The 14043-nt window shown below is 44.6% G+C and overlaps 1 protein-coding gene and 1 non-coding gene across 3 annotated transcripts; both read right to left on the reverse strand.

Annotated features, from left to right (window-relative positions):
- Positions 1 to 339: 339 nt before the first annotated feature.
- LOC137315130 (zinc finger protein 585A-like) lies at positions 340 to 13233 on the reverse strand. Of its 2 annotated transcripts, XR_010961323.1 has the most exons (3): positions 12990 to 13233; positions 4484 to 7306; positions 340 to 655 (listed from the first exon to the last, which is right to left on the reverse strand). XR_010961323.1 is itself a non-coding variant. In XM_067980034.1 (2 exons), exon 2 carries the CDS (start codon positions 6956 to 6958, stop codon positions 5135 to 5137), a length of 1824 nt encoding a protein of 607 aa, XP_067836135.1. In that variant the 5' UTR covers positions 6959 to 7306; positions 12990 to 13233; the 3' UTR covers positions 340 to 5134. The 2 variants fall into 2 exon arrangements, 1 of the variants encoding a protein (XP_067836135.1); XM_067980034.1 differs by having other exon boundaries at positions 340 to 7306.
- On the reverse strand, positions 1638 to 1711 carry trnat-agu (transfer RNA threonine (anticodon AGU)). Its single transcript has one exon. It is a non-coding gene; the product is annotated as a tRNA-Thr (tRNA).
- Positions 13234 to 14043: the final 810 nt, after the last annotated feature.

A 14043-nucleotide genomic window follows, 5' to 3' on the forward strand; every position in this document is an offset into this window, starting at 1 on the left:
ACCAAAGGGCATAGATTTAAGGTGATTGGCAAAAGAAGCAAAGGTGACATGAGTAAAAACTTCTTTACACAGCGAGTGGTTGGAATCTTTGATTTTTGTGCATTTCAAGTGATGAAATTTCATTATTTTACAGACTGTATCTTAAGAGTGGGATTAAAAGTTCAGTGTTTTTGACGCCAGGAATCTGGTGCAGCCGTTGTTAAATTTATCAAAGCAGGCAATTGTCGCCATTTATCACAAGAACGCCCTAACTGGTTATGCGATCAAGATGAAAGTAACGCAACGAGGGACAATTGATACAACACGAAAGGCATCGGGCTATGACAAAAATCCCCACCGTTTTGCTTTTCCAACATAAAGCGTGCGCCATTTATTCTCTGAACATAGAAACAGTCTGGTCTCGCTCACTACAGGAATCTCCATGTCTCAGCGAATTCGCCTTTCGGGACCTTGTCTCAAGATGAATTGTGATTTCCGTGAAGCCAATGTTCCATTCCTTTATAAGTTTCATGTGCCTGCTCTCCGATCACAAGGTTTTTTTTAGTCCACAGGGTAAATGGTGGAATATCAGCCCTGCTCAGCCGGCAATGATCACGGTACATTTTCTTGCAGACAAAACACACATTGAAACCCTGGAACTTTGAGGCAATGAATCCTGAGGAAAAATAAAATAAGGGCTCAAATCAATCTAACCAATAGCACCACCGAGACAAGTGAAGAGGTCACCTGCGAAACCAGTAATTCACTGAGCTAAACCTTGAGGCTGCAGTGACCAATATAACAGCTGTCCACTGTCAGTTTACTTTTACAAAATGAATGGTTGAAACTTGCAGGAGTGAAAATCCAACAAGCCGGTCTTCACTCTTAAACCAGCAACTGTGAAGGTAAGAGAAACGTGCCGGAGAAATACTCGATTTCAGCGCGGTGTCACTGGGCCAGAGTAAAGCTCAGTTAATATGATCGCCGAGTGGCGAGAGGGTGGATTTGGAATTCCTGAGCGACCGCACTGCGCATTTTCCAGATCTGCTTGGAGCACCAATCCCTTCAATTCATCACTTACAGGGACAATTCGATTCGCGGTTTCTTTTCCCTGAACTTGACGAGATCTTAAAAATTGAAAGCGACCAATATCAGAGCGAACCTCGTCACCGACATGATCACAGATACAGAGCAGCCACACTCTGCTTCAGTGAGATGAAAACTCAGAGCGGTTTCAAGGTTGAATGCAATTGGAAGCAAAGCTCGTTCAATGAAAGTGCAGGTCATTGAGGTGCCTTTAAAGTCCTGATTGTTTGAACTGAACTTCTTCCGAAAGCGCTTGAGATTCAGGTGGAGTGATTTGGGGATTTATTTTTCCTCTTTGCAAAGTTTGAACCGCACGTCAAGGTCAAAAGTCTAGGGTTAAATTAGGGCTTCTCCAGGGTATGACCCTCGAATCGAGAATTATCCCCCGACCTCAACGAGCCCAGAAACAAGAACGTGTCACTGACACTTTCTATGAGAGGGCTGACTGTTTCATGAAAAGGCATTTTTGAAGAGACTTCCTGATCAGTTCTGTGTTGGCTCCTGAACAAAACACAAACACCGCACTGTGCGTTTTTCCGTCTAAAATTCACTAAACACCACGAATTAAACAAAGGCACCGCTGGGAGTTGAACCCAGGATCTCTTGTTTACTGAACAAGCGCTTTAACCAACTAAGCCACAGAGCCAAGTCATGGTCCTGTTTCCCACCTCCTCTCATTAATATCTATCAGCTACACGTCACATTCTGTTGGGGGTTCAGACTGTTTGATCTTTGTCTATTTCGCTTGCCCGTTTCCCTGTGAATCCCGATACTGACTGCGTTTCAAGCTGTGTTTATCTTTCTGTGTCCATCAGTGCTTTGATACACGGATGAATATTTGTGCTTGTGTTTGTTACTTTAAATAAATTGGGGATGGACAATTCTCGCTCTGACACTGAAGAACTAATTTAGCAAATTTCACAGTGAAGAGTTGTTTATTGTGGTGCTGAAACGAAAAAAACGTAAAAGGTGCAAAGAGGGAAAACGAGAAAAACTCATGAGTGAAATTAAGGACAACTTTCAAGGTTTTTACACGTACATTAAGAGAAAGAAGGGTGATGAAGAGTAATGTGGGCCCCTTAAAGACAAATGGAGGTGATATTGTAATTGAAAAATCAGGAAATAGCAGCCTTTTTTGACACTCACAGAAAAGCATGAGGATAATGTACCAGAGACACGAGGAAAACTGAAAATAAATCAAGGGGATTCAGTGTAAGTAAAATAATGGTATTGGAGAAAACAAGAAGACGAAAGATAAACAAATCTCCAGGACCTGATGTTTACCATCCCAGGGGAATAGGTGAGGAAATTGTACATGCTTTAGTCATGATCGTTCAAAACTCTCTTGATTCAGGAATTGTTCCATGGATTGAAAAATTTCAAATATCATTCCATTATATAGGAAGGGTAGGAGAGATAAAACAGGAAATTATAGACCGATTCGTCTGACATCTGTTGTGGGGAAGTTACCAGAATCTGTTATTAGGGAAAGAATGACAGCACTTGGATAAACATGAATTGATCAGAGAGAGTCAGCATGGATTTGTAAAGTGTAAGTCAAGTCCAACGAAACTTTTTGAAGATGTAACTAACGTGGTAAATAATGGAGTGTCTATGGGGGTTATGTGTATATTGACTTCCAGAGGCATTTGTTAAGGTTTAACATCAGAGACTGTTAACAGAAATGAGAACATGTGGAATTCAAAGCAACCCATTGACATGGGGAGGGAGTTGGTTTGGAGGTAGGAGACAGAGAGTAGGGTTAATGGGTATGTACTCAAATTGATAGGATGTGGTTAGTGGTGTCCCCCAGGGATCTGTATAAATGAGGCAGATAAAGGAATAGAGAGCGGTATATCCAGGTTTGTCGACGACACCAAGTTTGGGTGCACAGTGAGTAGTGTAGATGGGAGCATAAGGTTACAAAGGGAAATTGATAGATTCAGTGAGTTGGTAAAACTGTGTCAGATGGAGCTTACATAGAATTACATCGAATGTACATCACAGAAACAGGCAATTCGGCCCAACTAGACTATACCGGTGTTTATGCTGCAGACGAGCCTCCTCCAACCCCTCTTCATCTAACCCGATGAGCAAACCCGAATATTCCTTTCTCCTCCATGTGTTTATCCAGCTTCCCTGTAAATGCATCCATGATATTCGCCTTAACTACTCCTTGTGGTGGCGAGCTGCACATTCTAACGACTCTCTGGATAAATATGTTTCTCTTTAATGCCAGATTGGATTTATTGATGACTATTATATTCATGGCCCTAAGTTCTCACATCCCCACTCCCAACAGTACAAACACCTTATCGACATCTGACCGATCAAACCCTTGCATAATCTTAAAGTCCTGTATCAGGTCACCCTCAGCCTTCTCTTTTCTCGACAAAAGAGCCCCAGACTGTTCAAAGTTTCAATCTGGGGAAATGTGAGGCCATCCACTTTGGCCCTAAGCAAGATAAATCAGAGTATTTTCGAAATGGTGAGAAGCCAGGAACTGTGGGTGAGCAGAGATACTTCGGGAAATCAGGAAGAGTTGGCAGACAGGTGCAAAAAATAATTAAAATGGCTAATGGAATGTCGGCCTTTATCTCAAGGGAACTGGAATTCAAAAGGGTGGAAGTTATGTTAGAATTCTATAAACTCTGCTAAGGCCACATTTAGAGCACGGCATTCAGTCCTGGGCACCAGACCTCAGGAAGGATATATTGGCCTTGCAGGAGGTGCAGCGCAGAAAGACCAGAATGATACCGGGGCTAAAATGGTTACATTATGAGGGCAAGTTGCGTGGACAAGGTTTGTATTTCCTCGTGTATAGAGGATTAAGTGGTGATGTAATTCAGGTGTTGAAGGTGATTCAATGATCCAATGGTGGGTGTGTGAGTTGGTGCTGAATCGGTCCCCTTCAGTGAAGAGAGGGTCAGCGGGCGCCTGACAGACACGGCTCGGAACGGGACTCGCTTCTCTCCGGCGGCAGCGGCTGGTTTAGAGAGATCTCTCTGTCTGCTGCTGTTCCTCCGCCTCCCGCACTCTGGGAGAACCGCGGAGGTCGGTCCTCATTTTTCTCTTATGGATCCGGCTCCATCCGTTTACTGTTGACGGGAGTGCGTCTGATACCAAGTCAGTCAGAAGCGGGTGCAAATCACAACATAGGCACAGGCCCAAGGACTGGGGACTGGTTTGATATTGGGTCCTTTTTAAGGGATAGGCTGCAGAATGTTTGTATAATAATAATGATCAGAATTAACTTTGATACAATGAAGTTTTCTTCAGTTATTTCCCATTTCCACCCTCACCAGTTTTATACAGTAACAGGTAACAATGTTTGAGGGATGTGATGTCCAGTGTTGGTGGAATCAGTGTAATTTAACTTGATACATTGAAGAATCTCTTGTCTATCCCAGGCTCTTACCTTAGGTTGAGACCCTCACCGAGTTTAAAATTGGCCACTCACTGATATAAATAAACCAGTAACAATCCCGAAACCTCAGCGGGGATATTTGTTCCGATACTTAATGACGGTCCCAATTTCCACTGAAATTCTCAATCAGCAAATCCCAGAGGCTGTTTCGGGTTTGACAAACTGTGAAACAGATTGTTTTAAAAGCCGGAAAGAGGGAAAAACTGGTGGTTGATATGAAGTGTTATACATTATCTCTTTCTGTTTCAGATTTACAATTTCTCTTTGTGTGTTACTGACAGGAGAGGCTATAACGGAGCCCAGTGACTGGGTAACGAGCTGCACTGAGTCATTGGCCTGTGTTACAGACCGGCTCGTTGGACCTGCTCATTTCGTGAACTCGCTGGTGTCTCAGCACGTGTGATGACTGAGTGAATCCCTTCCCACACACGGAGCAGGTGAACAGTCTCTCAACCAATGGGCATGCGTTGATGTGTCAGCAGTTCATTTCTGCTTTTAAAGCTCTTCTCACAGTCACTGCATTAAAAGGTCACTCAATAGTGTCAACAAATTAATGTTTCAGAAGGTGGGATGATCGAGTGAATCTCTTCCCACACACGGAGCAGGTGAACAGTCTCTCCCCAGTGTGAGTGCGTTGATGTCTCAGCAGTTCGTTTCTGATTTTAAATCTCTTCCCACAGTCAGAACATTTAAAGGTCTCTCAGTGTGAACTCGCTGGTGTTGCAGCAGGTTGGATGACCAAGTGAATCTCTTCCCACACACTGAGCAGGTGAGCGGCCTCTCCCCAGTGTGGGTGCGTTGGTGTGTCAGCAGATTAAATTTGCTTTTATACCTCTTCTCACAGTCAGAACATTTAAAAGGTCTCTCATCGGAGTGAACTCGCTGGTGTCTCTGCAGGTTGGATGGCCGAGTGAATCTCTTCCCACACACGGAGCAGGTGAACGGCCTCTCCCCAGTGTGAACTCGCTGGTGTTTCAGCAGGGTGGATGACCCAGCGAATCCCTTCCCATACACAGAGCAGGAGAACGGCCTCTCCCCAGTGTGGGTGCGTTGGTGTGTCAGCAGATTAAATTTGCTTTTAAACCTCTTCTCACAGACAGAACATTTAAAAGGTCTCTCATCGGAGTGAACTCGCTGGTGTCTCTGCAGGATGAATGACCGAGTGAATCTCATCCCACACAAGGTGCAGGTGAACGGCCTCTCCCCAGTGTGAACTCGCTGGTGTTTCAGCAGGTTGGATGACTGAGTGAATCTCTTCCCACACACGGTGCAGATGAACGGCCTCTCCCCAGTGTGGGTGCGTTGGTGTCTCAGCAGTTCAATTTTGCTTTCAAACCTCTTCTCACAGTCAGAACATTTAAAAGGTCTCTCATCAGAGTGAACCCGCTGGTGTCTCAGCAGGATGGATGACCGAGTGAATCGCTTCCCACACAAGGAGCAGGTGAACGGACTCTCCCCAGTGTGAACTCGCTGGTGTGTCAGCAGGATGGACGACTGAGTGAATCTCTTCCCACACACGGTGCAGATGAACGGTCTCTCCCCAGTGTGAGTGCGTTGGTGTCTCAGCAGTTCAATTTTGCTTTTAAACCTCCTCTCACAGTCAGAACATTTAAAAGGCCTCTCCCCAGTGTGAACTCGCTGGTGTGTCAGAAGCTCAGATGACCAAGTGAATCCCTTCCCACACTCAGAGCAGATGAACGGTCTCTCCCCAGTGTGAGTGCGTTGGTGTGACAGCAGATTACTTTTGCTTTGAAACCTCTTCTCACAGTCAGAACATTTCAAAGGTCTCTCATCAGAGTGAAGTCGCTGGTGTGTCAGCAGGGTGGATGACTGAGTGTATCCCTTCCCGCACACGGAGCAGGTGAACGGCCTCTCCCCAGTGTGAACTCGCTGGTGTGTCAGGAGGAGGGATGACTGAGTGAATCCCTTCCCACACACGGAGCAGGTGAACGGCCTCTCCCCAGTGTGAACTCGCTGGTGTGTCAGGAGGAGGGATGACTGAGTGAATCCCTTCCCACACAAGGAGCAGGTGAACGGCCTCACCCCAGTGTGGGTACATTGGTGTGTCAGCAGGTTCCTTTTGCATTTAAACCTCTTCTCACAGTCAGAACATTTAAAAGGTCTCTCCCCAGTGTGAACTCGCTGGTGTGTCTGGAGGCTGGATGAAATAGTGAATCCCTTCCCACACACGGAGCAGGTGAACGGCCTCTCCCCAGTGTGGGTACGTTGGTGTATCAGCAGATTAATTTTGCTTTTAAACCTCATCTCACAGTCAGAACATTTAAAAGGTCTCTCATCAGAGTGAACTCGCTGGTGTGTCAGCAGGGTGGATGAATGAGCGAATCCCTTCCCACACACGGAGCAGGTGAACGGCCTCTCCCCAGTGTGACTGTGTTGATGAATTTCCAGCCTGGACGGGTAATTGAATCCCTTCCCACAGTCCCCACATTTCCAAGGTTTCTCCATGGTCTGGGTGTCCTTGTGTCTCTCCAGGTTGATGATCAGTTGAAGCCTCGTCCACACACAGAACACGTGTACGGTTTCTCCCCGCTGTGAACGGTGCGATGTTTTTTCTGGCTGTGTAACTGGTTAAAGCTCTTTCCACAGTCAGTGCACTGGAACACTCTCACTCGGTGTGTGTCTCGGTGCTTTTCCACTCACACTGATGTCGAAAATCATCTCCCACAGACAGAACAGACAAACATTTCTCCTTCCACATTCAAAGGTCGATGATATTCAGGTCCTGTTGAATCGAGTGACTCTGTCAGATCTTGACGTGATCTTTGGTTTGAGTTTCCCTCTGCAAATCCTCCCCTGTAAAAGTAGTTTATAAAAGTTATCACTGTAACTACAGGATAGAAATTCAGATCAGATAACTTTACTTTCTATGGAACATTATTTCCTCTCTCATTCCTCAAAGCTGTAAATCCCCGTCCCACACACTCTCCCTCCTCCCTGTGCTGAAATCCAAACCCATCGCATCATCTTTCAGTGGCCCGAAACCATAAGTGAAAGGGTGTGAGAGAGAGAGTGAGTGTGAGAGAGTGTGAGTGTGAGAGAGTGTGATTACAGTCGTGGGCTGGGTGTGGAGAATGAAGTGGGGCAGGTGGAGCATGTTTCAGTGGGGCAGCAGTGATCATAATCTCATTAGGTTTAGAACAGTTATGGAAAAGGACAGGGGACAGTCAAATGTGAAAATTCTTAACTGGAGGAGGGCTAATTCCAGTGAGTTAAAAAGGGATCTTGTCCAGGTGGATTGGTATCAAAAATTGGCAGGCAGAACAGTAATTGAACAGTGGGAGGCCTTCAAGGAGGAGTTGGTTTGGGTGCAGAGTAGACAGATTCCCACGAGGAGGAAAGGAACAGCATCCAAAGCGAGAGCTCCCTGGATGACTAAAGGTATAGAGATCACCATTTCTCCTTCATTTACAGACGCCCCCTGACCGATCACCATTTCTCCTTCATTTATAGACGCTCCCTGACCAATCACCATGTCTCCTTCATTTTCAGACGCTCCCTGACCGATCACCATTTCTCCTTCATTTGCAGACGCTTCCTGACCGATCACCATTTCTCCTTCATTTACAGACGCTCCCTGACCGATCACCATTTCTCCTTCATTTGCAGATGCTCCCTGACCGATCACCATTTCTCCTTCATTTACAGACGCTCCCTGACCGATCACCATTTCTCCTTCATTTACAGACGCTCCCTGACCGATCACCATTTCTCCTTCATTTACAGACGCTCCCTGACCGATCACCATTTCTCCTTCATTGACAGACTCTTCGTGACCGATCACCATTTCTCCTTCATTTACAGACGCTCCCTGACTGATCACTATTTCTCCTTCATTTACAGACGTTCCCTGACCGATCGCCATTTCTCCTTCATTTACAGACGCTCCCTGACCGATCACCATTTCTCCTTCATTTACAGACGCTCCCTGACCGATCACCATTTCTCCTTCATTTACAGACGCTCCCTGACTGATCACTATTTCTCCTTCATTTACAGACGTTCCCTGACCGATCACCATTTCCCCTTCATTTACAGACGCTCCCTGACCGATCACCATTTCTCCTTCATTTACAGACGCTCCCTGACCGATCACCATTTCTCCTTCATTTACAGACGCTCCCTGACCGATCACCATTTCCCCTTTATTTACAGACGCTCCCTGACCGATCGCCATTTCCCCTTCATTAACAGACGCTCCCTGACCGATCACCATTTCTCCTTCATTTACAGACGCTCCCTGACCGATCCCCATTTCTCCTTCATTTACAGACGCTCCCTGACCGATCCCCATTTCCCCTTCATTTCCCGGCGGGTAGTGAGGGGGGGATAATGTTCACTGTTTTATATTCGGGTCTGGGGCCGCACTCGGGGTTTGTAAAGCCTGAGCCTGGGCCTGAGCCCGGACCCGGGCCCCGGGGTTTATTGAGCCTCTTGCTCCGATCCTCTGACCTGCACCGAACGCGCTCCTCCCGCAGCCTCGACTGGCCGCGCATGCTCAGGACACACTGACCGGTAATGAGTCACTACTGCGCCTGCGCGCTGGGCTCCACTGACTCAGATAGGGCACAATCTGAACCGCGCTGCATGCTGGATGATGCAGCCGCCATTGATGATCTTAATTCCAGGCCGAAAAACAAAGACATTGGAAGCAGATAATTCAAGTGTTTAATTTATAATATAAATAATTCAATCGTTCAATTCATTTCATAAATAATTGAATAGTTCAATTCATTAAATAATCAATTGTTTAATTTATTACATAAACAATTAGTGTTTATTTATTATTTAAAGGATTCAAGTGTTTAATTTATCGTAGAAATAATTCAATAGTTTAATTCATTATATAAATTTTCCTTCGTTTAATTTATTAGATAAAGAATTCAATATTTAGTTGAATTATTTATATAATAAATTAAACACTTGAATGATTTATCTAATAAATTAAACACGAGACTTCATTATATCATAAAGTAAACAATTTATGTGTAATGAATTAAACCTTTGAATTATTTATATAATCAATTAAACAATTCATTATGAATATAATGAATTAAACAATTGATTATTTATATAATAAATAACATTTTGAAATTCTTCATGCAATAAATTAAATAATGGATTATTAATATGATTAAATAAACACTTGAATCTTTCTATGATAAGTTAAACCTTTGAATTAATTATATAATTTAAACACTTGACCTCTTTATATAATAATTTTAACACTTGGATTATTTATATAATAAACTAAACAATTGGTTATTTATATAATAAATTAAACAATTGATTTTTTGATATAATAAATGAAACACTTGAATTATTTATATAATGAATGAAACATGAATTATTTATATAATGAATTAAACTATTGAATTATTTATTTAATAAATAAAACCTTTTAATTATTTATATAATAAATTGAACTATTGAATTATTTAGATAATAAATTAAACAGTTGAATTATTTAAATAATAAATTAAACAAATGAACGATTTATGTAATAAATTATACACTTGAATGCTTCATTAATAAATTAAACACTTGTTTATTTGTATAATAAATTCACAAATTGAATTATTTATACAATAAATTAAACAACGGAGCTATTTATATATTAAATTATACACTTGAATTATATAATTAAACTACTGAATTATTTATCAAATATATTAATCAATTTAATTATTCATATAATAAATTAAACAATTCAATAATTTACATAAAAAATTAAACACTTGAATTATTTATAATATATTAAACAATTGAATGATTTATATAATAAATTTAGCTATTGAATTTTTTATACAATAAATTAAACTCTTGGTTATTTATATAATAAATTAATCAATCGAATAATTTAAACTATTGAATTCTCTTTATAATAAATGAAACATTTGAAGTATTCATATAATAAATTAAACACTTGAAAACAATTTAATTATTGATATAATAAAATAAGCAATTCATTATTTATTTAATGAATGAAACTATTGAGTTATTTATATTACATTTTAAACTTTTCAATTATTTATATAATAAATGAAGCCAGCTTGGACAAAATGGAGGCAAGCGCAGAGTCCGTCTTGGACAAAATGGCGGCCGGCATGGCCACCATCTTGGAAAAAATGGCAGCAAGCACGGCCGCCATCTTGGAAAACATGGCGGCAGGCGCGGCCGCCATCTTGGGCAAAATGGCGGCAGGCGCAGCCACCAACTTGGGCAAAATGGCGGCAGGCGCAGCCACCAACTTGGGCAAAATGGCGGCAAGCGCGGCCACAATCTTGGAAAAAATGGCCGCCGCCGCCATCTTGTCACATGGCGGCAAGAGGCCGACAGAGTGTCCCCAGTGATCCCGCAGTGACCCCAGAATGTCCCAGTGACCCCAGAGTGATGCCGGGGTCCCAGAGTGCACCCAGTCAGCCCAGAGTGAGGCCAGGGTGCAGCCGGGGATCCCAGAGCGATGCCAGAGCGGCGGCCTTTGCGTTTGGGCCACCACAACAACCACCACCACAACTGTACTGTACGTGTACAGCACAGAGTGGGTAAAAGGGAACGATTCACTCCTGTCTGGTACTGTACGGCCCGTGTGTGTCTCAGTGTCAGCTCCTGTTCATGTACAGCACACAGTGGGTAAAAGGGAACGATTCACTCCTGTCTGGGACTGTACGGCCCGTGTGTGTCTCAGTGTCAGCTCCTGTACATGTACAGTACACAGTGGGTAAAAGGGAACGATTCACTCCTGTCTGATACTGTACGGCCCGTGTGTGTCTCAGTGTGAGCTCCTGTACATGTACAGCACACAGTGGGTAAAAGGGAAGGATTCACTCCTGTCTGGTACTGTACGGCCCGTGTGTGTCTCAGTGTCAGCTCCTGTACGTGTACAGCACAGAGTGGGTAAAAGGGAACGATTCACTCCTGTCTGATACTGTACGGCCCGTGTGTGTCTCAGTGTCAGCTCCTGTACATGTACAGCACACAGTGGGTAAAAGGGAAGGATTCACTCCTGTCTGATACTGTACGGCCCGTGTGTGTCTCAGTGTCAGCTCCTGTACATGTACAGCACACGGTGGGTAAAAGGGAACGATTCACTGAGAGATTGCAATGTTGAGTGTAACGGTTATTTGAGGGGTTCAGTCCCTAAACGGGCTGTGTTTTGACAGACACTTTTTACAGTAAGGAGTTGTGTTTAGTTTAGGGAGGTGGGGACAATCCGTGTCTGGGACTCACTGGCCCTGTGAAATGTTGAATTTTGCTCACAATATGGTGTGTTTGGATTAATGGGGGACAAGGTTTAACTGCACTGGGCTGGATTGTTTTATAAATCTCTCATTGACTGGGTCTTTCAGACCAGGATGGGAGCTGCTTCTCTCTCTCTCTCTGTATATTGTAAACAATTTTACAACACCAAGTTATAGTCCAGCAATTTTATTTTAAATTCACAAGCTTTCGGAGATTTTCGGAGAAGGAGAAAATCTCCGAAAGCTTGTGAATTTAAAATAAAATTGCTGGACTATAACTTGGTGTTGTAAAATTGTTTACAATTGTCAACCCCAGTCCATCACCGGCATCTCCACATCATGACTACCATCTCTCTGTGTAAACACCCTGAGGCAGTGAAACACTCTCTGACAAACTGTTCACAGGAACCAACCCATCAGACATGGGGAATAGACAAATACCTGGGACTGGAAATGAGCCTCCCACCAACAGAGCAGAGAGAAGGAGGAAATCATCACACCTTCAAGATCTGGATCGGTTTTGTCTTTGGAGCAGGTTCTGGTTAATTTTACTGCTTTAAAGTTATGTTATGGGACCAGTGAGACTGAGACACACACACAGACTGTACAGTCAGGAGACACGTGTCCCTTGCACAGACATTGGGTTTGAATTGAGCTGAGCTGTGCCACAAATGAATATGGGATTAAAATCTCAAATTCCAATCAGTTTGCTCCCGAGCTTCCCCATGTGTCTGTGTGGTTCCATTACAATACAATTTCACATGGGGGCCCAAAATGGCTTCGGAATTAACACGATTTCTTTCTGAGTTGTCAGTGACCTTTTCAAAAATTAAACTTCAAACTAAGAAAACATTTGGAGGCTGTTTTCACATTTGGGCTCTCTGCGTGCTGCAGGACGCTCCCTGAAAGAGCTTTTAATTTCAATTAAGACCCCAGATATGTCACATTGTCAGCCTCTGAATAATAGTTTGATCCACTTTGTGTTATTTCTGAAAAGTTGTACTTGCAATGAACGAAGGGAGGAATTTGGGCTCGAACAGATGGTGATATTCTGTTGGACGGTCGGTACTGAGGGAGCGCTGCACTGTCAGACGGTCAAGTGTGTGTCTCAGTGTCAGCTCCTGTATAATGTCCCAGTGATCCCCCAGTGTCCCCAGAATGTCCCAGTGATCCCCCAGTGTCCCCAGAATGTCCCAGTGATCCCCCAGTGATCCCAGAGTAACCCAAACATTACTCACGTGGCCCCCATCGGGTCCAGGCTGCGGTGAAGGTCTCAGTCAGTCAGTCCCCAGCGGAGAGAACGATTCTTGGCCCAGGATTCCTCCTCCTCCTCCACCTCACAAAATGTCTCTTTCTGGATCATCTCCTTGCAGCATTTCATCGAAAAGTTTCCTGAGGGGAGAGAGAGAGAGAGAGAGAGAGAATTGATTAAAATACAAAAGCAAGGGATTAAAAAGGCACAGCAAGAGCCCAGAATACCCCCACTCCCAGTTACACCGACAATCCCTCAGCACCAACACTGAGACACAAATCCCGAGAATCGAAAGAGAGAGAAAAGTTGGGAGAGAGACAGAGAGAGAGAAATACACTCAGGACAGGCTGGAGGACCCCGGCAGACTGAGAGATTGTCCCCCACCCCTGGGGAGGGTTTGGGACGAGACACACGGCCATCCCCTACCCCCCGGGGAGCTCCCTGCTTCAGCCTTTGAGATATTAGACTGAATCTCAATGGGTCTCCCTCAGGGACCTGTCCGTTCTCATGTTAATCCAGGGACAGCCCAGGGCAGGACTGGTTTGACCAGGAGACATGTCTGCTGGAATGAGCCACATTTCAAGGGACCTATTTTACTGATTTGAAACCCTCACAGCCTGTCTCCCCCTCTTCCCTCACCCCAAACCGAGTCCCCCTCCACCCTCAGCCTGTCTCCCCCTCTTCCCTCACCCCAAACCGAGTCCCCCCACCCTCAGCCTGTCTCCCCCTCTTCCCTCACCCCAAACCGAGTTCCCCCCCACCCTCAGCCTGTCTCCCCCTCTTCCCTCACCCCAACTGAGTCCCCCCCACCCTCAGCCTGTCTCCCCCTCTTCCCTCACCCCAAACTGAGTCCCCCCACCCTCAGCCTGTCTCCCCCCTCTTCCCTCACCCCAAACCGAGTCCCCCCACCCTCAGCCTGTCTCCCCCTCTTCCCTCACCCCAAACGGAGTCCCCCCCACCCTCAGCCTGTCTCCCCCTCTTCCCTCACCCCAAACCGAGTCCCTCCCACCCTCAGCCTGTCTCCCCCTCTTCCCTCACCA

The sequence above is a fragment of the Heptranchias perlo genome, unplaced genomic scaffold (assembly GCF_035084215.1).
Source record: "Heptranchias perlo isolate sHepPer1 unplaced genomic scaffold, sHepPer1.hap1 HAP1_SCAFFOLD_538, whole genome shotgun sequence".
Lineage (NCBI taxonomy): Eukaryota > Metazoa > Chordata > Chondrichthyes > Hexanchiformes > Hexanchidae > Heptranchias > Heptranchias perlo.